Raw genomic sequence first — 22384 nt, forward strand, 5'->3', positions numbered from 1 at the left:
TGGCGAGCTCAGTGCACGTCGAACACGTGGAGGTTTGTTTCTGCTCTTATTCTATCCACTGCTGAGCAGCCAAACATGCGAATCTTTCCCTAAGACCTTTGAGAGATCTCTTCCCTGCACCTAGGGCTACCTAGTTCATGTGAGTTCCAAGGGGATATATGGTCGGGTTTGGGAGATATGAAGGTGGAAAGTTGGTTGTGTCCTAGCTGTCCACACCGAGACAAAACTCATGCCAAGTCGTGTCAAACGACTTAGGGTTGGGTTCAAACTTTTCCAGGGTGTTCTAGAGGTCTTTAGGCGCCACTTTGTCAATTGGGTCAAGTGGTTTGAAGTTTGAAAAAAGGTGAACATGCTTGATCTTTGGAAGAGGGTTGGTTTTGGACTTAGAAAAATTCTGATTTTTCTCTTAGGTTTTTCCCTTTGGTGAACCGTTTGGGGTTTTTCTGAAATCTTTTTGGGGTCACTTTCTTACTATTTTTTATAGGGTATTAAGTGTACTACATCTTTTATAATTGGCCTAAGTCATGATCATGTGGTTTTCATAGCCTTTTGGTCATACCCACTTCTAGGGCTCCAATTGTCCAAAGGGGTTTGAATTAGGGTTTTGGGAGATTCTCCCCACTATATGTGCATGATAAGCCAAGTTTGGGTTGCACTTACTTAGGATCTTGATTTCCAAGTTTGGTGTAATTTGCTCAAATTAAACCACATGTGATGATGGGCTTTACTTGTGTAGTCTTGAGTGAAAACCCTAAGTAACACCTAGGGTGTTACAGGACCCAACGATGAATACTGGGATGTACTACCTTTCCTTGCCACGTGGCGCCCTTAGACCTGCCCATGTGGTGGGGTTGGGCGCCATTCTCCGTGTGGCCTTGAGGTGTTTCACGGGTGCGGCGTCTTCATGCTGTAGAAGAGGGTACCCCTGATCCAGGGTACCGACAGACTTATTTTTTTTACACAAAGGACGTCCTAAAATTGATTTGCTAATTTAATTGAGGATGAGTACATTATCATTTAAAAAATTGTATCTAGCTTTTTTAATACGTATAATATTCATTTTGTATTAAGCCCAACAAATTATCTGGCTAAATATGACCGGATAGTAATTTCACACTAAAATGAATACATATTATATAGCGTATTTACGTTTCGTGACATACCAACGATATGTTTTAGAAACGTTCGGTTAAAAAAACAATGTATACTGTGAAATCAGATAATACTGTAGATATAGATGACTGAATTTAAATGATGTCTATAGAGATAATGAGGATATAGAAGACAAAATAGTTTCGAGTGTTTTGTTAAAGACAAAAAAATATTATTTTAGAGGATGAAATATACTAAACCTTGCTGACGAAGTAAACTAGCCTCTACACCTTATATACATGGCCATCCTCTGCTAGCTGGTTCCACCACGAAGATCGGAGGAGGGTTTGCAAGCGAAATCTTTGGCCTCTCAAATGTCACATTCACCTCGACGATCCATTAAAACTTCCATGATTTCTCAAGAAGCGAGATTTGTTTAGAGAGATAGAGTAGAAAATGTAAAATTCTCATGCCAAAACAGTACAAGTACATCGCGAATAATCCTGTGAGAGACCTGCACAGCAGTCAACGTTTCTCTGTCCTCGCGACGACGATGATGAATGGGAGCGCTTGGACAAGGACGACGGCAATGAAACCACTGCTCACGGCGGCGACGACCTCCCGGTCCCGGAGTCGCGATCAAACCATCAGGGCTAGCTTGCTTGCCGAATTTTCAAAGCAACCACACAGCGGGGAGCTAGCGAGTGGACACGAAACTCTGATGCCTCTGAATCTTCCCCCCAGGGGCTTTCGCTTGGATATGTAATATGAATGGTATCTTTCCTGGAATATCCGCTGCTTACTAGTCAAGGGTCAAGACAGCTACTTCGTTTTAATAAAATTTGAGCAAAATAAATCTGCCAACCAACCATGTTTATCAATTGCCGTGGTCACGCAGCAGTCCTGAAACAGTAAACAAATGCCACCAGCGCCCATAAGAGACGACGATATATTGACTTGTGATTATGCGGAGAATCCTTCGGGATCAAAATCTCCAACAGTGTTTCTATATTCAGTTTCTATAAACTAGTTTATAAAAAAAACTGGTTAATGATGTTTGGAACCATCTCAGTTTTTATAATCTACCTTTGGCTAGTTGAGGCTGACTTATTGGTTTTTAAGAAACTGAGAATTCAGTTTCTATAAACTAAGACACAAATTAGTATGTTTAGAACCACTTCAGTTTTTATAAACTAGTTTCTTAAAAATTAGGTGTTTTCAAACATACCTAAATTACTTATCTCCGCACCCTCCGTCTCTTAGTTCGGTTTTAACACAACACATACAAAGATATTTTGTAATTTCAATCCCTTTATTTGACAACTTTGCATCTTTCTCCATTCATACCTGTAGTTTTTCTCCATCTTCGTAGCACTCTATGTGTCTTCCATATGTTTCTAGTTGAAATCTTAGATAATGGTGGGGTTTTGACTTTTTCAAATTACGTGCTGCAAATCTTGTTAAGTTGAAACAGTTGGTGTTATAAGTTTTTTTTTATCTTTCTCTATCTCTTATAATCCTAAACCCTACTACCAATGCAACTCAGCAAACGAAATCTTAAACACCGCTAGCGATGTTCAATATGCAAGATGTCCACCTCAACAATAATGCACTATCACATGCAATTAAAATCCACTAGCATATGTAATTGTGATGTCCACATCAGCAAGACACACACGCATTTTGTTTTTCATATGTCATTACGTCAACTTGCCAAGCAATTCACTATAGCATTAATTTGTAATAGCTTATTCCTTCATATAAGTAGTTGTGTGGTCTAATTTCATTTTTAATCATCTGTGACAATTCTCGCAGCAATGCACAAGGTATGTTTCTAGTCCATCAATTACTGAAAACTATTTTTAGTAAAATGATAAGTTTATGTCTACTTTGATTACATACATCAATTATAACCTTCACCATAACTCTTAAGATTAGTTGTGGAACTTTAAGTGACACCAAGGATCTATTTGGCACACCTCCAACTCTAGCTCCGGTAGCAACAACTTTTGTGTACCAAATACTTCAGAAGAAGTTTTTTTGGTAACCATAGAGAAATCAGAGCCATTTTTTATCTAAAAGAGAAACTAGAATTTGTGGCTCCTCTAGAGGAGCACTTTAGGAGTCATGCAAAACAAGTCCTAAGAAGGGTCTAATGACACTAAATGCAAGAAGATATTGGTATCTAAGACTAGCAAACACCTCAAAAGGATGCTAGAAAATCATGGGTCCATGGTCATCTTTAATTTGTTCTGTATTAACTTCCTTCACTACTCAAGGCGTTGAATTTTATCTATCAAGGAATTATACATGCAGTAAAACTATTGAAAACATGTTATCATTGTCGGTTCTAAATTGTTGGGAGTTAGCGGTGCACGCCAATGATATCTATTGTAGTTAATTTGTTTCATGCGAATAAGTGGATTTCACCATTGGTTGTAGCAATAAACTGATAGTGATTGGAAATAACTGTAAATGAAAATCTATCTGTCATTACCTATTGTACCAACAAACCGTCAATGATAATAGCGACAATGATATTTGTTTTCAGTAGAGTAGTATTGCTAATATAAAGTGCTTATAATTATAATGACAATTTAGATATAGAATACTTTCCATGATTGTTGAAACATAGAAATGTAAATTTATCGATATATGCATGCATTTATATTCCATTTGTATGGGTGCACACCATGTAAGGTTGCTTTAAGTTAGCTTTTCTACGTTAATAATCATTATAAACACACCCACACATAATTTATATTATTTTGAATTTTATGATAGATAGGTTTGTATTTTGGACGATAATTTAAAGGGGTATTTTAACTCAACATAGGTGTTTGTACTGTCATGGTAATGCAGTAATGCTATTGCTTAACTAGAAGACGTTCACGTGTGAGCCTAGCAAAAAAAAACAGTTTTTTTTTCGTCTTTACGAATGACCTTCATTTTGCGTGTAAATTATTCACCAACTAACTTAACTGCAGAGCTGGCTTTAGCCGCCTATCCGTCCGTCCCCACCCCCCCGCCATCTCCCATTCCCCCTCATCCGTCAGTCTCCTGGTTCCACGCCGCCTCCTCTTGACTGACTCCGCCCGCCGCAGGTTTCCCTCGCCATGCCTCCGAATCTCTCCCCTCCTTGGCCTCAACATCCTCTCTTTTAGTGTAGTACTAAATCCGAGGCAACCAAGTTCGCCGCAAGCGCAAAGCCGCCGCCTTTTTGTGTGCCCCGACCGAGCCTCTGTTTCTTGGTTCCCGTTCCGTTACCGCACAGGTCGTCCTCTTCAGTCTTCGCCTCGGAGGTGTCCTCGTTTTCCTAGGATTTTTTCCCGGAGTTCTACGCGCATTTTGTTCTGGGTTTGCTTTCCGGTTGGGAGAGGAATCGGGTGCGGCGCAGGAAGACACTGGTTTTATCCCACATGTCCAATCAGTAGCAGCTAGGAACAGTAGGCGTGCGCCAGTGCGTGTGATGCGAAGCGAGGAGAGGATGAAAGTGGAGGAAGCCGGCGGCGGCGAGATTGGAGAAATGGAGCCCCCCGCGGTCAGCACGGTGGCGGTGGCGGTCAGCGGGGGCAGGAGTAGCAGGCACGCGCTCAAGTGGGCCCTCGACAAGTTCGTCCCCGAAGGGAGGGTCCTCTTCCGGATCCTGCACGTCCGCCCGGCGATCACCATGGTCCCTACTCCAAGTGAGTAATCGGCTTCCCCCTTCTCTCTCTCTCTCTCTCTCTCTCTGAATGGCCTTAATTCTATTTACGCCTGTTTGCGTATGCAGTAGCACTTCTAGTAGTCTTCAGATAAACTTCCTCGTGTTTACTGTACTAGTCTGAAATCTGAAACGCCTAGTTTCTGATGATTTCTCTTTTTCTGGCCTAAAAAGTGGGAGCAATTGAGAGAATATATGTAGTTCATTACTTTATTGTTAAGGAGGTTCTAACAGGAGGAGGTGGAGGTTAGCGATCTGATGCATCCAAGATGTGAATTAACTGAAATGCTTTACAAGGTCCTTGCACATTAGTGACATTACACTGAATGGTGAGTTCTGCTCCCCAGTGTTAGATAAAGCAGCAGTATAAACCAGATTTGGTATCACTGACTCTATGAAATGACACTTTGCAAATTGGGATGTCAGAAACCCAGAATTTTAGTTCTGGAGGACAGCCTTTTGAAGCTAGCAATTTGTCAACGATACTCTTATGAACCTCAAAAGTATCTTTTTGTTTCTGCCATTTTCTGTTAGGACTTAGGACTCTTCCCAAGTTATCTGCCAGCTATCTTTTCATGCATGGTACTAGATACTACTCCTTAAGTCATAACTTAGAATAAAACAGTAGTGCTAGACCTAACACTTTGTTCGTGACCAAGATGCCACACCAAATGTGTACCCAGCTACTGAATTCAGTGTACTAAGCTTATTAGATCGTAAGAATTCTGGGACCTCTGGTGTAGGTGCAAATTTTTTTGAAATTATTAGTGTACCTGCTACTTGCAAGTTGCAACAACACCAAATCATTTGAGCACCAACCGGTTCTTTTTTCTCTTTTGTTAGTGGGAAATTTTATACCAATCTCACAAGTACGCGAGGACGTGGCATCTGCCTACAGAAAAGAAGAAGAATGGCGAGCGAGTAATATGCTAGTTCCTTTCCAGAAGATGTGTGCTCAGAGAAAGGTTAGGATTAGCCTGCATAATTGTCTAATCGTTCCACCTGCAGTTAGTCTTTTGTTTTCAGAACCATTTGAACTTAGTATGGCTGACGAACCATAGCGTCTTTACCCTACATCTTATTAACAGGTAGAGGCCGAAGCTGTTTTACTTGAATCAGATGATGTTGCTTCTGCTATAAGCGAAGAGATAGGGAAATTCAATATTTGCAAGTTAGTTTTAGGTTCTTCATCAAAGAGCATATTTCGAAGGTAATTTCTTAATTACCAGTATTTGTTTGAACAAATTTTTATATTACTGCATATCATTGACTAGTCTGTGCATGAGCATATGTATGCTGACCAGTCCTATAGTCATACTACATTATTTTGATTAAGTGAACTAGAAGAGATTGCAAGTATGAATAAGATCAATATTGTGAGGCCAGTACTAAAATTAGCCACGTTATACTCTACCCATACTAATTTGTAGTCTATAAAACAGAACTGGTCATAGTCTGTTACATTAATTTACCCCTGGGACCTTCTTGCTTACTACGTCCTAACCATTTATGAAGTTTAAACAGTACTTCATGTGTATTAATGTACCCTCTAGTGCTGATTTCTTAAGTTTGAACAAACTCTATGCAAATATGGATGAACTAATTAAGAAAACCTAGCATAAAGGCTACAAACTTTTGCTGGTAGTTGTTCTAGTATAATTAAGAAGTCATGATAAAAGCATAGAAGTTTTGCTGGTACTTCAAATAAGAAGGCATTTCTTATTTGATGCCCCATCCACTGGCCTAAGCATCTAGAGGGTGCTGTACAAGTGCCTTGTACATGGCATTTATAAAAAATGGTAAAGAAAGTAATGCAACGCGAACAAATAATTAGCTAAAAGAGCATCAGTACTGTAGGACAGATATGTAAGGACTAAGGACTGTACTAATGACATGTTTCATAGCCAACCAAAAAGACTGGTGCAATAAAATCGAATCGTCGATGATGGATCCTTATGTAAATAACACTAAGAACTCGATGCAATTAGACAGCAGTTTGAAAATTATCATTATGGTTAACCGAAGTATTTATAACATGCATCACTTTTCAGGAAACTCAAAGGAAGTAAGACTGCAACCAAAATATCTGAGTGCATTCCAAGCTTTTGTACAGCATATGTTATTTCAAAAGGCAAACTATCATTTGTGCGCTCAGCTACATCTGATATTGTTGAAACGCCTCGATCTATATCCTCTTCAACTATTTCTTCACCTAGCACTAGAAGTCTTTCCTCCTGTGCACCTTCAGGTAACATACAAGCACATATATCAACACTAATGTGTAATGTATATGGTTTTAACGTCATTTTGCACAATAATTTTGGTTTTAACAGTTATTGAACTGAATATGATGAGTTCAATGCTAGTGTAAGACAAAAAAAAACACTAGCAACTTTTGTTGAGATAGTCGGTGAAAAAAATGCTACTTTTGTTTTTGCCTGCATAGTTGAGGTTCCGTATGTTTGGTTTCTACAGCCTGGTGCATATGCTCACGCTTGCACGGGTCTGGGGAACGGTCGGACCCATTTGAGTCTATAGTATGCAGTCTTTCCTTGCATTTGCAAGAGGCTGTTTCCAAGACTCTCCGCGATCTCCTAATCACAAGGCAGCAGCCTTACCACTGAGCCAAGACTCCCTTTTATTTTGGTGTCTGCAAATAAAAAAAAGATTTTTTTACTAGTGTATAAGTAATTTATTCTAAACATAAAGGCGGCAAAAATGCCTCAACATTAGTAGTTTTTTTTCTCGAACACGCAGGAGCTGCGTCGCGGGCTGGCGGGCGTCGCTCTCTCTCTCGAGCCACATGGGGCTCGGCGAGGCAGCATGGCCGTCTGCGACGGTGCCGGCCAGGGGTCCAGGCAGGCACAGTGGGGTTGGCAACGACGGCGGATTTCTCTCCTGCTTCTTCTCCCCTGTCCTCTTCACTCCCTTGCATGGCAGCACCGGTAGGGTAGGCCTGGGCTGCTCTCGGACCTAGGATGGCGGATCCGGTGACCTGGTGGCTGGATCTGGCGCCCCCAGGTCTGGGGGCGACTATGGGAGGCGGCTGCGCTGGTTTGGGGCACCAGGTTCTCCGTCTTCGTGGCCGGATCCGAGGCCCTTTGAGCTGGGAGCTTCACCCGGTGGCGGGGCTCTCGTGCCCGGCAGCAACTGGCGAGGGTGCCGCATGTGCCGGGGTCGACGGCGGCAACCGGAAACGGCTTTGGCGCGCGGCAATGTGTCACACGCGGCAAGGTGATGTCCAGTTCCATGTGCCCAACCGGAGTGGTTGATAGGGCATCGACGATGGCGTGGAGGGCATTTTGGGCTAAAGCCTCGGTGACGGTGACGCCCGTGGGCGCCACTTCCCCTGTTGCGGGTGTCGCATTGCTCTGTCTTCCATGGGCGAAAACCTGGTTCATCTTGGACATGTGACGGTGGTGTCCTAGACGTCACTCCCTGAAGGTGTCACGTTTGAGTTCGTCTTGGCCTCGACGTTGCCTCCGGCTGATGTTTTCGCTTCTCGGCGTCTGGATTGCGGGTGGAGGTGGGGTTTGCAACGTGAAGTCGAAGCTGCCATGTTAGGGGATGTGGCTCGGCAATGATGACATGAGGTGAACCCCATTCCTCGTGGTCTGGATTGTTTTGGAGGTCGGACAAAAAATCGGAGTTGAGTGTTGGATCAAGATTGTTTTGGAGGTCGAGCAAAAAACCGGAGGCAACCTCCCTTTCGGTTCTCTTTTTGTTCCCCTCTATTCTTATTTATTATTAATAAAATTCATGATGTAGGGGTTTTCCCTACAGCCTTCTCCCTTCGAAAAAAAGAATCGGTGCTGCCTCGAGTGTGGGTGTGTTGAGGCTTGGCAACGATGGCGTATCGCGGTCTTCCTCCTTCTGTGCTAGGTTTTAGGTGTAGGTGTCGTCGTGGTTCTTTTGGCCATGTGCGGCCCGTCTGGTGAAGTCGGGCCTGCTCGTACCTTGTGTTGAGCTCGGCAACGATGCCTCTGGATGGTCTTTGTGTGTTGAGTTTCCGCTGCTTGTGTTGTTTGGGCACTCTGTGTATGTTTCAGACCCGGTTTTCTTTAAAAATAGGTTAATTCTAATCTTCTTCTTAATGGAAAGGTAGAGCTCCTGCTATTACGTTCAAAAAAAACTTAAAGTGGGACATTTGTTCTTTACATTACTCATATTACCGTAGTAATGCAGTGTGCTAAAAGTTAGTGTATTAATGATTCTTCCAATTACAGAATGGGGAGACATATATGCAACAACAAATGTACCATTGCATCAACCTTCCTTGCCATTGCAGCGTGATCAAGCGTTGGCAATCATAAACAAGTTGTCAAACAGGAGAGTTAGCTCTTCGAGCAGTGTTGTGAGCGAGATCTCTTACAATGATGAGCCGGCCCTGACAAGGTCACACTCCATGATATCTGAGATGCAGTTCAGCAGTGGTAGCAGTGGAAATTCTGTTTACAAGAGCTTCCAAAGGGATAATTTGCCTAACAACTCTGATGAGGCATCAGTTTCAGAAATTTCAGAAAATGTAAATCATCTGAGTGGTCAGGTATCCCACTCTTTCAAGGAATACAATAAATAGTTTCCTTCGAAAGAGTATAGTAAAATATAAATTTAAAAGAAACTAACGTGTTTTATGAACAACTCGTGCTAAGCAGGATGACCTCAGGCTTGAAATTGAAAGGTTGAGGGTCAAATTGCAACATCTTCATAAGCTTCACGAAGGTGCTCTGCATGAGTCATTAGACACCACCCAAAAAGTAATGTCTGTCTTTTCATCCTGAGTAGCATCCGAAAGTATATGCAATGAATGTTCTAATTGTTTCCTGTTCCATCTTTCCTCTTAGCTGCATAAATCGGGCGCTCGGCACATTGAGGATGAAATCAAGGTGAAAGAAATCCAACTGGCAGAGGACACGGTAAGGAGACTAGTAAGAAAACAGGAGATGGAAGAACGCGAAGCAGCGACAGAAGCTGAGTTTTATCAACGCTCCGATGAAATGGAAGCAAAACAGAGTTATGATGGTGCGCAAGAAGCTGGTGAGAACGAAATGGGAAAGAAGATTGCTGGTCGCGGTTTTGGCGAGTATAATAGGTACACGTGGGAGGAGATTCAGGCGTCGACTTCATCGTTCTCTTCTGCTCTTATGATCGGTAAGGGATCGTATGGCACAGTTTACAGGGCGAAGCTTCGTCATACAGTAGCAGCTGTCAAAGTACTGAACTCCCCTGAAGGCTGTGGAACTCAGCAACTACAGCAGGAGGTATTCCATTTTGTTTAACAAAGTGAGAATCCGATGTTTCTATCGCACAATTTATGAACATTCTTTTAATGCAACAAGTTTATGAACAAATTTACTTTCTTGAAGCAGTCACTGTTTTGTATGTTAATTAGTGTCCGCATCGTTTACGCTGTGCTCATCACCATTCATGTTGTTTCAGCTCGAGGTCCTCGGCAAAATCCGGCACCCTCACCTGCTGATGATGCTGGGAGCATGCCCTGAACACGGCTGCCTGGTCTACGAGTACATGGAAAACGGCAGCCTAGACGACATGCTGCAACGAAGGAAGCAGAACTCGTCGCCGCTGGCCTGGTTCGACCGGTTCAGGGTGGCCTGGGAGGTGGCGGCGGCTCTGATGTTCCTCCACAGCTCAAAGCCAGAGCCCATCATCCACCGCGACCTGAAGCCCGCGAACATACTGCTGGACGGGAACCTGGTGAGCAAGATAGGCGACGTAGGCCTGTCGACCCTGCTCCCAGTCCCAGGCACGGGCGGCGGCGGTCAGGACGTGCCGTCGACGATGGTCAAGGACACCGCCCCCGTCGGCACGTTCTGCTACATCGACCCGGAGTACCAGAGGACCGGTGTCCTGTCCATGAAGTCCGACGTCTACGCGCTGGGCATCGTGCTCCTGCAGCTGCTGACGGCGAGGCCGCCGGTGGGGCTCGCGCACGCCGTGGAGACCGCGCTGGAGGAGGGCCGATTCGCTGACGTCCTGGACGCGGCCGCCGGGCAGTGGCCTCTGGGCGAGGCGCAGGAGCTGGCCGTTCTCGCGCTGCGGTGCTCCGAGATGCGGCGCAAGGACCGGCCCGACTTGAACGGCCGTGTTCTCCCGGCGCTAGAGCGGCTCAAGGATGTCGCGGCCAAGGCCAGAGAAGGCGCCTTTCAGGGTCACGCGGCGGCACCTCCGAGCCATTTCATCTGCCCCATACTTCAGGTCTGGAAACTCTGGGAACCATCGTTCTCTCGTTGCGAACTGTCCATGTATGCTGAGCTCTCTCTCTCTCTCAAATTGATGTTTCAGGAAGTGATGGTCGATCCATACGTCGCGTCAGATGGCTACACCTACGACGGCAAGGCCATTGAGCTGTGGCTGAGCACGAACGAGACGTCCCCGATGACCAACCTGCGTTTGCCCAACAAGAGCCTGATACCGAATCACTCCCTTCGTTCTGCGATCATGGACTGGAGGTCGAGAAGCAAGTGACTTGTGATTCGTTCAGCCCTCGGGATTGCATGCTTCTTGATGCCGCAGCGATGACCGATTTGTCTTGCACAACGAAGCTGCCAGGGTTTTTTTTTTATTTTGTTCTAAGAAATGTATGCGAGTAGTATTCAGATAGGGTTTTAGAGGTTGTGCAGCAGCTCAAGCAAAAATGTAAAAAAAAAAACGTCATCTGATAGCATTACCTCGCTGTCTCAGCGAAGCCATTCCTTCTCCTCTCTCTCGTATGCAAACAATGCATTTGCATAAGCCTGTAGTCAATGTCAATTGTTATGATCTAGCATCTGATTCCGAGACGAAATGAACTGTGCATATTAGAACAGTGCCCTAAATATATGTAGTATCTTACATTGTAGGGCATATTTTTCAGAAAATAGATCCAACAATTGTCCTATTTTATATTTTTCGTCAAATTAAATAGGGCGATATTTCCTCTGTCCTAGATATATTGCACCTCTCGGTCTGCCCTATCTCATCAACTATATTTTGGTATAGGGCTTCACTGTTGGGGCTTAATTTGTTTTGTGTGTCCCAAATACTTTAAATCAAGCCTCTTTTTAATTTTTAAGGCACACTCTTGGAGATGCTCTTACTGGTGCTGTTTTAAGCGGTTCTTTTCGTTCTCTCTGTAACGGAAGTGCTGTGATGTGTTTATTTAGACTGTCCATCTTTAGTCTTTAGCAATGGTACCGGTTCCTGAGAAGGAGCACAGCAGAAAAATGTGAAAGCAAACCGTCAATCAGCTAGGATCGAGTAGATATTGACAGTGTTTCTGGGGGGAGCAGGTGAGCCTTTGATGACAGTACGTGCTAGTTCCCATACGTACGCGCTGTGTTAAAGCAACGGGTGAGTGGTTAAAGTAAACAGCTTTCTCAGAAGACAGTAAAAGTAAACAAAGCATGGGCATGGTTTAAAGGCAGAAAGAACATGAAAACTGCTAGGGTTGGTCACTTGATCCAGTTCTAAAGGCACAAGGGACATCAACATCTTGATCACTTCATCTGGAACGCGGGAGCTTAAGCCAAACTACTACTACTCAGTTCAAGAGAGGATCTTTCGGGCAAACTGTTCCTAAGCACTCTCGCCGTCCTGCCCTGAACACAGTAGTAGCCGTGTTAGGTTAGATCAGGTCAGGTCAGGTCAGCCCTTTCTCCTGCGCTGATTGGCAACACAAGCTGTCAAGCTGTTCATGCGAGGACTGGAAAGCTGGGAAGCAAGCAAGCTTTCGATTAAATCTGATCCCTGCAGATCGCGTAAAGATACAACTGTCGGCTCGGCTGAAAAGAACTCGCGCCGGGCCCAAACCCCCAATGCAATCAGGCAGGATTTCATAGTCTAATCGTACTGGCCACTCCTAAAGCTCTGACGACCGTGACTTTAGGTCTTTAACCCGCTGTCACTGCTCTTCAGATTTGCTTTCGATTAAAGAACATGAGCAAAAAGCTCACCTTGCGCATGTTTATTTTATTTATATATCAGCAGTACGTCTCAGTCTCAGTCTCCCTCTCCCCCCTTGTTCATGATGAATCGTTCGTGCGCATCGCCGTCAAATAATCTCAGTATCTCGGCTGTCACTGTCTGTAATAAAGGTTCTGTCGAGACTGATGAAGAAGAGCAGCTGAGCAAGCAAGGCTGGTTGCATCGCATTGGTCTTGGTCAGGTGCAAATCACACGGCAGCGGGAAGGAGAAATCATTGGTCCGATCGGATCCACAGACATGGATGGATGGATGGCCGCAGATAATGATAGCGCTGTCGGGCGACCGAGAAATAATACTGCTGCTTGTAGTAGAGATTTCATTCCCATTAACTTTCTTCACCAATCAATTAGTAGTAGTACAAACAATCACTCACGCTGTTATTTCTCACCAACCCAGCAGCAGCAGAGGTTAGGTGCGAGCTGGTTTTACATGACACTAACACGGCGTCCATCAGGGAAAAAAAAAGCAGACAGCCATCTTTTGGTTTGTTTGTTTGTTTGTTGCTCGTTCGTCGTTTTCAGAAACCCACCCAACTGATGAATGAATTCATCGAAGAAGGAAAGAACAGAAGAAAAAAAAAACAAATCTCCTCTCGTCTCCTGATTGATTAATTGTAATTAATTAATTGATTAATTACCCCAACCGCCAGTCCACCACCTGCGAGATCCTCTCCTAATCGTCGTCAATCACCATCTTCTTCGATCTAACCTTTTTTCCACTTGCCATGGCAAGATCGACCGAGCAGCGAGCAATGCATGGATCGGTCGACGGACATGGACGTGTGTCACGGCGGCATCAGAAGAGTTCTCTGGTGACGAGCGGCGGCGCGGCGGTGTTCCACGTGCCCTGGCTCGTCCGGTCAACGGCGGCGGCCGGGAAGAACTGGCAGTGGCTGGGCCTGGGCACGACGCTGCCGCCACCGGCGGCGACGGTAGGCTTGGGGTGGCATTGCGGCGGGGGCGGCTGGTGGTGGTGGCTAGCGGCGGCCGCGACGCGGCGGCAGGACGGGCACATTGTGAGGGTGGCGGCGGCCGAGGCGGGCTGCGCGGCGGCCGACGACGGCGGCGCGGCCTTGAGCGCCCTGAGGTCGGCCAGCTCCTTCTCGAGGCGCTTGTTCTCGTCGGCGAGGCGGTCGCACCAGCGCTTGAGGTACTCGCAGTCCACCTCCGTCTGCTTCAGCTTGGTCCGCGCGCGGCGGTTCTGGAACCACACCTCCACCTGCCGCGGCCGGAGGCCCAGGCGGTTGGCCAGCTGCACCTTCTGCTTCTGCAACACCCGAGACCACACGACAAAAAAATTATCAGACACACCGCCGGGACAAGATCGCATCGAACCTGCCGCGACCGACGGCGAGGAGGAAAGGGTGGGAGGGATGCTAGCTTACGGGGTTGAGCGTGCTGTGCGTCTTGAAGCACTCCTCGAGGACGGCGGCCTGGTCCTTGGAGAGCCTGAGCTTCTTGCGCCCGCCGGCGCCGCCGTCCGCGCCGTCCTCCTCGTCGCTGCGGACGCCTCCGGAGCCGGTGCGCTCGAGCTCCCCCTCCCTCTCCCTCTTGGCGGTGGTGGTGTCGCCGCTGTCGGGCGACGTGGACGCGCGCATCGTCATCGCGGCGCCGGCGTGGTGCTGCGCGTACGCGTCACCCCGCGCCCTGGCGACGTCGGCCACGACGGAGCTCAGCGCGGCTGCCCAGGGGGAGGAGCCGGCGGTGGTGGTGGAGGAGGAGAGGCTGCCCTGGGAGGTGAGGGTGAGGCCCAGGCTGAGGCCGAGGTCGAGGCTAGCGCTGGCCTGGGGCATCATCCTGAGACGACTGTGAGGGTGAGGCGAGGGCTCGGCAACGGTGGTGGTGGTGGCGGTGGCGGCGACGGCGGAGGGGGCAAGGGAAGTGGTGGTGTTATAAATAGGCGGGGTGGCGGGGGATTGGAGCCAGCCAGCTGCTTCCTTGCGCTAGCAGCTGGGCGGGGACGGACGAGGGTGGCTGTGCAAATCATGAGCTGTGCGGTGCGGGTGAAGTGGATCTCCGCTCCTGTGCACCGCAATTATTAATGGAAGGGAAGGGACGAAGGGACTGCCTCGTGGGGCGCTCATCATCGCGGCCATGAGCGATCTACTCCTGCCTTTTTGACCCTCTCCCCTCGGCTCTCGGCTCCAATCCATCGGCTCAGCCGGTCTCATGCGTGCATGTCTCGGGCTTTGTCGCGGGGAGTTTGGTTTGGATTGGCTCGATTGTTCGTGTGGGTAGGAATAGGCAATTAGGTAGGCATAGGACATCATACGGTAGGCTCAATCTAAAAAACTTGGTGCGTGCGTGCGTTCGGCTATTGGTCGGCCAATCTTACGTTTTGATTAATTCGATGACGACTCTTGCGGAAAACGGATGATTGATCTAAAAAGTAGTATTGGGAATTAGGCCATGTATGCGGTGTCTATCATGCTTCGGATCAAATAGGTTCTGACCGAAAAGGCCTAAGGGCATGTACAACCTAGATACTGCTGCACGGTACTCCAAGTATAAGACACAACTAAAACACAACATAATACAGTGGTCATGTCTAAAACATGTTTCTTACAATATTCATTGTACCAATCAGAGCATTTAATAAATTAAAGTGACCAATCAGCTAGTCTCTTGTCTCAAACATAGAACCAAGATATTGTGTCTTCGTCAAGATACATGTCTTAAGTTTTTTTACATTCACCCCTCTAGACACACTCTAAGACACAACTTAAGATACCCATTGCACATGCCCTAAAAACTTTTGATCGTGTCGTGTCATTCTAAAATATAAAAACAGTGGTTTAGCCTAACTCTAAAGCACACCAAACTTTTATCGGGTCGTACCGGCCTAAGTCTGCTCCACATATTTGAACCACAAAAGTTCCAAACAGTATAACCACATAAATCTATATCTTACCAAATTAAAGAAAATTAAACATTGTGTGCTTCATTGTGTCAAGCCGGCCTAAGCTTGCGCCATGTTGAGGGTACGATAGACCAAAAATTAAGGCCCGGTCAGCCGTGCCTTCAGGTCATGCTAGCTCAACCCATAGACTTTGGGTTGGGCCATGCTTTGGGCTCCTGATTTTGGGTCGTGCTCGTGCTGGACAAAAAGCACGACCCATGTTGCTAGCACGGCTTACACATCAAATGCATACAAATTAGATTGTTTTTACTATTGTCTACAGGTGAATATAGTTTAATAATCCATCGAGCTAGTATGCCATATAACACATACACCTTAGTTTAATTTCTTTATATAGTATTGCTAGAATATAATAAAAAACTTGGAAAACCCAAACGAAAGACTTGACTCTAAGACCATTCTGCCCACCATCAAATAACATAGTGTAAGCAACAACGAGCTCCACCCTCCCACATACATCACACACACCACTCTCGGTCCTCAATTCCTTTCACTCTCAATATACCCTCATCTCTTGATTTCCTCCAATTTGTCTCATGGAAATATCCAATTCCATCACAATCCACTCCATCTAGATCCAACTCCCATGCCTCCATGATTGCTACATGGGAATAATAATACCGGGAGGGTTGTTTCTCCCTCCCCAGTCTGTTTTTTACACTTACACTAGTGTTGGGAATAGGGTTCGGTTGGGCCTATCGTGTTTTGGGCCAAATAGGCTCGGGCCGAGAAGGCCTAAAAAACTTTTAGGCGGGTCAACCCAAAAGGTAGAAACAGTGGCCCACATCTCTAAAGAACGCCAAACTTTCATAGGTTGTGCCAGCCTAAGCATGGCCCACATATTTGAACCACAAAAGGTCCTGACATTACAACCACATAAAGTATGCAGCTTACTAAATTAAAGAAAACTAAACACTACATGCTTCATTGGGTCAGGTCGGCCTAAGCCCGTGCCATGACAAGGGCACGGCGTGCCGAAAATTAAGGCTCACTCCAACCCTGCCTTCGGGTCATACTAGCTTGACTAGAGATGCAATGGGTAAATACCCACCGAGTATTACTATCCTATACCCATACCCACGACAAAAAAAATAGCCCCGTCGGATCACTCATATCCACAGTGGGTATGAATTTACCTCCATACTCATACACATGTGGGTATGGCTCACCCGTCGGGTCAACCGTACCCACAAAGATTAAACATTTATATTATACAAATGTCAAGTATATCCATCTAAATACCATTACAAAACTTGGTGCGTGCATAGGAATAGGCAATTAGGTAGGCATAGGACATCATACGGTAGGCTCAATCTAAAAAACTTGGTGCGTGCGTGCGTGCGTTCGGCTGTTGGTCGGCCAATCTGAAGTTTTGATTAATTCGACGACGACTCTCGCGGAAAACGGATGATTGGTCTAAAAAGTAGTACTGGGAATTAGGCCAGGTCAGGTCTATCGTGCTTCGGATCATAGTTTCGGACCGAGAAGGCCTAAAAAATATTTGAACCATTCAAAAATATAAAAACGGTGACTCGATCTGACTCGAAAGTACGCCGAACCTTCATCGACTCGTGTCAGCCTAAGTCTTGCCCACATATTTGAACCATAAGAGGTCCAAACATTATAACCATATAAAGTTCATATCTTACCAAATTAAAGAAAGATGGAAAGTGCATCTTCTCACTGCCACCACCGTCGGTATGGTAGCCTCTTCTACACTTCGTGCCCTTTGTAGACCTAATAGAAAAAACACTTAACTTGGAGGTTATTTCGATATAGCCTTCCGAAAAAGAAGATGCACCTTGTTGGTATGAGTACTCTATTCTATTAAGCCTTGGCCAGGATATCACCATCCATTAGGGACAAGATATCACACATGCAAACAACAATGACTTATTGTCCCTTTATATATATTTGCTTCGTGTTGTTGCTCTACTAGCCAATAACTAGTTAGCCATCAATATTATTTGTGTTTGTATTAAATTACGAGTTTCCGCTTAATATTCCCATCCTCGTTCGTTTTCGCACAACCGTTTATCCCGCTCCCGTTTTCGTCCCGGCTATTCTGGACCGGACTCGTTTCCGGTGGTAAATTGTGTGAACGTAAATGAGCAATGGTTTTTTTCGTCTGTTTTCATCACTAGAGTGGCTTACTGAAAATGAAGGTGATATATATATACTAGTTTGTTGTCCGTGCGTTGCGACGACTCACAACAATACCCACGTAAACTATCCAGCAAAAAACCTCAAGATTTTTTAATGATTGTCTCCGCTCTCCGCATAATATTTTTTTATTAGACTAAACTGATGTTATGGTTTACTCCATCCAATATGTCTTGGTACAACAGGACCAATAAAGGGAGCGATTAGAAGAGAGTTCACAATGACTGACTGAACGATAGAGATTATAGAATAACATAATTCTACCATACAGAGACCAAATAAGAGGAAGTTTGTGAGCTCATGTTTCTAAAATAAGTCACATGAACTCAAACTTACAAAAAAGATAAATCAAAATATGGAGTGATTGCTAAAGTGAGTCATCAATAAAAACTGGATGCACTCCATACAAATTATGGTACTCCATAGCAATTACTAATGTTTGAAACCAACAACTAACCTTTCCTTTTACTGTTAGCGTGACAAATCATTGCTGCTCCATCCAATTCAGCAACCTCAAACACCATGGAGTCCATTGCGCCAATGTGGTCTCAGAAACGACCTTATGCATGTAAGAGCCAAGAACATAAAGGACGTGCACCCCGTGATAGTGCTCGCATGGACCTCTAAATCTTAACACATATTTTGCAGGATCCATGAGTCATCATTAGAAGAACACAAACCACGTGTAGACAATAAATAAAGTATTAACATACCCAAATTATGTTCAATCCTTAGCACAACAAAAAACTAACACACAAAACAACAGAGGAACAACACAATAATTTTTGCAATGACTAAAGAATGTGTGATATGTACATAGAAGTGGTAGAAGCATACTAAGTCGACACCATGGTAAGGGAAATGCCATATAGACAGACGATGACGAGCCATCGAACGGGTACCATAGTGAAAGGGAAATGTGCCCTTGGGCCATTTCTATAAGATTTTGGTGATTAAGTGCCCAACACACATTAAGGAAATGAGTATATACCAAAGGGTGGACAAAGTGCAAATCAATACAAAAGTATGATTCTAGACTTAGTACATTGGTTTTTGCGTGCTAACATATTTGTCTAAGTGCTAGAATCAGAGAAAAGACAATTGGAAAAGACTTGGCTCGAGCAGCCAAGACTCTGCTCAGTCTGGGTGCACCGGACTGTCCGGTGGTGCAACGGACAGTGTCCGGTGCGCCAGGCTGGCTCTGGTGAAAAGGCTGCTCTCGGGAATTCGTCGGCGGTGTACGGCTAAAATTCACCGGACTGTCCGGTGTGCACCGGACTGTCCAGTGTGCACCGGACTGTCCAGTGAGCCAACAGTCGGCCGCGCAATCCACGCGTGACGCGTGGCCAGGCCAATGGTCTGAAGGGGGCACCGGACTGTCCGGTGTGCACCGGACTGTCCGGTGTGCACCGGACAGTGTCCGGTGCGCCAACGGCTCCAAACCTTCAACGGTCGGCTGCGCCAGAACAGGAAAGAAATCCGCACCGGACAGTGTCCGGTGGTGCACCGGGCTGTCCGGTGTGCCAGTCGACAGAAGGCAAGAATTGCCTTCCTAGAATGCTCTCAACGGCTCCTAGCTGCCTTGGGGCTATAAAAGAAACCCCTAGGCGCATGGAGGAAGATACCAAGCACATTTTGAGCATTCTTGATCATTCACACTTTGTTCTTGCGCACTCATTTGACATTCTTAGTGATTTGAGCTCTGTTCTAGTGAGAACCTTGAGATATTCATTTGAGCTCAAGTCTTGGTCGTGTGTGTGTGCGTATTGCTGTGGACTTGTGTGTGTTGCTCATCTCATCCTTACTTCCGTGTTCATTTGTGATCATCTTTTGTAAGGGCGAGAGACTCCAAGTTGTGGAGATTCCTCGCAAACGGGATATGGTGAAAGGAAAAGAAATACCGTGGTATTCAAGTGGATCTTTGGATCACTTGAGAGGGGTTGATTGCAACCCTCGTCCATTGGGACACCACAACGTGGAGTAGGCAAGTGTTGAACTTGGCCGAACCACGGGATAAACCATTGTGCCTCTCTGTGTTGATATCCTTGTGGTTATTGTGTTTGCAAGAACTCCTTCTAGCCACTTGGCTTTATTGTTCTAACACTTAATCAAGTTTGTGGCATTAAGTTTTAAGTTTTTACAGGATCACCTATTCACCCCCCCTCTAGGTGCTCTCAATTGGTATCAGAGTCATTCTCTTCAAGAAAGGGACTAATCGTCCGAAGAAATGGATCCTAAGGGAAAGGGGATGGTGGTCAACGACAATGAGAAGGAGTCTATCTTCAACGAGCCAAGGGACGACAAAGTCAATGACTCCGGCTCAAGTCAAAAGAAGAAAGATGGAAAGAAGAAGAGGCGCATCAGGAAGGTTGTCTACTACGACAGCGACGAATCTTCCTCTTCTCAAAAGGACGACGAATACTAGGAGAAAAAGAAAACGGTTAACTCAAACCACTACTAGAAAACCCCCCTTGTATGTACGTTTTAGTTGTAGCGCACACAAAAGCGTCTCTACGGTGGTACATAAAGACGTTATTTGAAACAATTTTAAGAACGCATCAAAATGTTACGGTATTTGACACGCTTTCAACGTGAAGAGATACCTAAACACAATTTTTAACACGCTATTAAAATCGTATTAGAATGACACGAAATTAGACACGCTTTCAATCGTCAGTAACCTATAGACACGTTGCAAAACACGTATTAAAATCGTCTATAGAAACCTTAAGACGCTTTTTGATATGCAATTAAAAACGTATAAAAATGACATAATTAGACATGCTTTCAATACGTGACTAACATGAAGATACGTCATAAAGCGCATCGAATAACCGTTCTTAGCCACATAGAGATGTTTTTTATGTGATAACAAAATATCTCTAGTTGATATGAAATTAGATACGCTTTTAACCGTTACTACTTGAAGACACGTTTTAATGTGTATTAGCAATTTATCCTTAACCATGTACAGATGTTTTTGGTGTAAAATTTAAAACATGTAACCTACCGAGGTATATTAGTCACCATAGTTGTTGTGTGGTATATCTTCCACTAGAGCTAACGTGGCATATATTATAGGAGGCTAACACTACAAGAAACTGATAAATATTCGTGGGTAAAAGTAAGAACGTGTACTTGAGTTAAGTTTATGAGTTATGTTAAAAACGTGGGTACTCACGTTTTTAATTTAAATTCGTGGGCCCTAGATAAAACCGTCGAACTTAACGAGTTATGAACGTGGGTACCCACATTTTTAAGTTAAGTTTGTCGGGCTTGTGGACACCGTTAAACTAATCCTGAAAACCTAAATGCAAATCCCACGTGCGCGACTCTCTCTCTCTCGAGACTCCTCTCTCTCACCCTGTCTCATCCCGCCCACACGCGCTTCTCTCTCACCAACGGCAGCCCGCGCCGCCGCCGCGCCACCGCCGGCAGCCCGCGACCCCGCCGCGCCACCTCGAGCGGCCGTGCCGCCGCCGCGCCACCGCAACCGCGATCGGGCCGCGCCGCCACCGCCACATCACCTCCCTCGCGGTGCTCCGCTCCCACCGCAAGCTCAGGCTCGCCACCAAGCTCATGTCCGCCGCGCAGGCAGCCATGGACCAGGTCTTTGGCGCCGAGTACGTCTCCCTCCACGTCCGCCGATCCAACCGCGCCGCCTTCAACCTCTACACCTCCACTCTCGGGTACCAGATCCACCGCGCAGGCAGCCATGCAGTATTTTGGTTATTATAATCTTGTATTGTGGAAGCACTATTGTCCTTACTATATCTATCTATTTCCGCACTTGTTTAACCCACGGGCTGTTTTATATGTGTTCCTTTTGAATTGCTCGATCCCTTTTGCTGCTCTTCGTCTTCTTCATGGGAATATATGTTTCCTTTGCTCGGCCTTGCTCTCTGCTGTGCTCTGCTCTAACGTACGCAGCCTCTGGTTGTAGCACACCACACCCCTTCTGTTATTTTGGAGAAACTGGAAGCGTTTCGGGTATGGAATTTGGCACCTAGCTTGAATGCCACCGAAACCATTTTGGAGCTGAGTAGGGCTCATTAAGTGATCTCTGGCAAATGATTGAGCAAGCAATGCAGAACTTGTACTTAGCAAAGTAGGTTTTATGCTTCAAGGTTACGATTGCAGCTACAGCCTGATGTTTTTATGCCTAATTTGTTCTTTTGTTCTAAGCAAGTGTTTGTTCCCAGATATGCTAGACCATTCATGACTTTTTATCCACTTGTACATACTTTTTTTCTGTGGCCTCACAGTGGCATGCTTTTCATTTGCTAGTTTTTAGCAAGTATTGGAGATACAGATACATGCTGCTTTTTTTCGTGGAAGAGTGGTGATTTTTTGTCTTCCGAAGGTCAGTAGGATTATTATGCATTCTCAAGTGCTGCTCTGTATATTTTTGCAGATAGTAAATTGCCAAGGCTGTTGTAATGGGGGCCAATGGTCATCATGAACTTCACAGAGGTTTTAATGGCACCGTCTGCAATGGTAGTATAAGACCACTCGATTACTTT

General features: G+C 45.5%; 2 protein-coding genes across 4 annotated transcripts; one reads left to right on the top strand and one right to left on the bottom strand.

The window, feature by feature from the left end:
* The first annotated feature begins 4116 nt into the window (after positions 1 to 4116).
* Positions 4117 to 11654, top strand: LOC103639799 (U-box domain-containing protein 35). 3 transcript variants are annotated; one of them, XM_020544028.3, is made up of 9 exons: positions 4117 to 5124; positions 5639 to 5760; positions 5884 to 6005; positions 6847 to 7043; positions 9022 to 9341; positions 9451 to 9552; positions 9640 to 10056; positions 10235 to 11011; positions 11099 to 11654. In XM_020544028.3, the coding sequence occupies exons 2-9, from the start codon at positions 5722 to 5724 to the stop codon at positions 11279 to 11281; spliced, it is 2157 nt and encodes a 718-aa protein (XP_020399617.1). In that variant the 5' UTR covers positions 4117 to 5124; positions 5639 to 5721; the 3' UTR covers positions 11282 to 11654. The 3 variants fall into 3 exon arrangements, with proteins under 3 accessions (XP_020399617.1, XP_020399615.1, XP_020399616.1); XM_020544026.1 differs by having other exon boundaries at positions 4117 to 4778; XM_020544027.2 differs by having other exon boundaries at positions 4117 to 4778; positions 9022 to 9320; positions 11099 to 11642.
* Positions 11655 to 13075: 1421 nt separating this feature from the next.
* On the bottom strand, positions 13076 to 14849 carry LOC103638100 (homeobox-leucine zipper protein HOX2). The gene is made up of 2 exons (XM_008661089.3): positions 14164 to 14849; positions 13076 to 14045 (listed from the first exon to the last, which is right to left on the bottom strand). Exons 1-2 carry the CDS (start codon positions 14572 to 14574, stop codon positions 13575 to 13577), a joined length of 882 nt encoding a protein of 293 aa, XP_008659311.1. The 5' UTR covers positions 14575 to 14849; the 3' UTR covers positions 13076 to 13574.
* Between the last annotated feature and the right edge of the window lie 7535 nt (positions 14850 to 22384).

The sequence above is a fragment of the Zea mays genome, chromosome 9 (genome assembly GCF_902167145.1).
Source record: "Zea mays cultivar B73 chromosome 9, Zm-B73-REFERENCE-NAM-5.0, whole genome shotgun sequence".
NCBI classification, from domain to species: domain Eukaryota; kingdom Viridiplantae; phylum Streptophyta; class Magnoliopsida; order Poales; family Poaceae; genus Zea; species Zea mays.

Coding starts and splice junctions, on each gene's coding strand:
- LOC103639799 (XM_020544026.1), top strand. CDS start 4,562: ATGCGAAGCGAGGAGAGGATGAAAGTGGAGGAAGCCGGCGGCGGCGAG. Junction 5,761..5,883: donor AGATGTGTGCTCAGAGAAAG/GTTAGGATTAGC, acceptor TCTTATTAACAG/GTAGAGGCCGAAGCTGTTTT. Junction 10,057..10,234: donor CTCAGCAACTACAGCAGGAG/GTATTCCATTTT, acceptor ATGTTGTTTCAG/CTCGAGGTCCTCGGCAAAAT.
- LOC103638100 (XM_008661089.3), bottom strand. CDS start 14,574: ATGATGCCCCAGGCCAGCGCTAGCCTCGACCTCGGCCTCAGCCTGGGC. Junction 14,046..14,163: donor CGCACAGCACGCTCAACCCC/GTAAGCTAGCAT, acceptor CGGGTGTTGCAG/AAGCAGAAGGTGCAGCTGGC.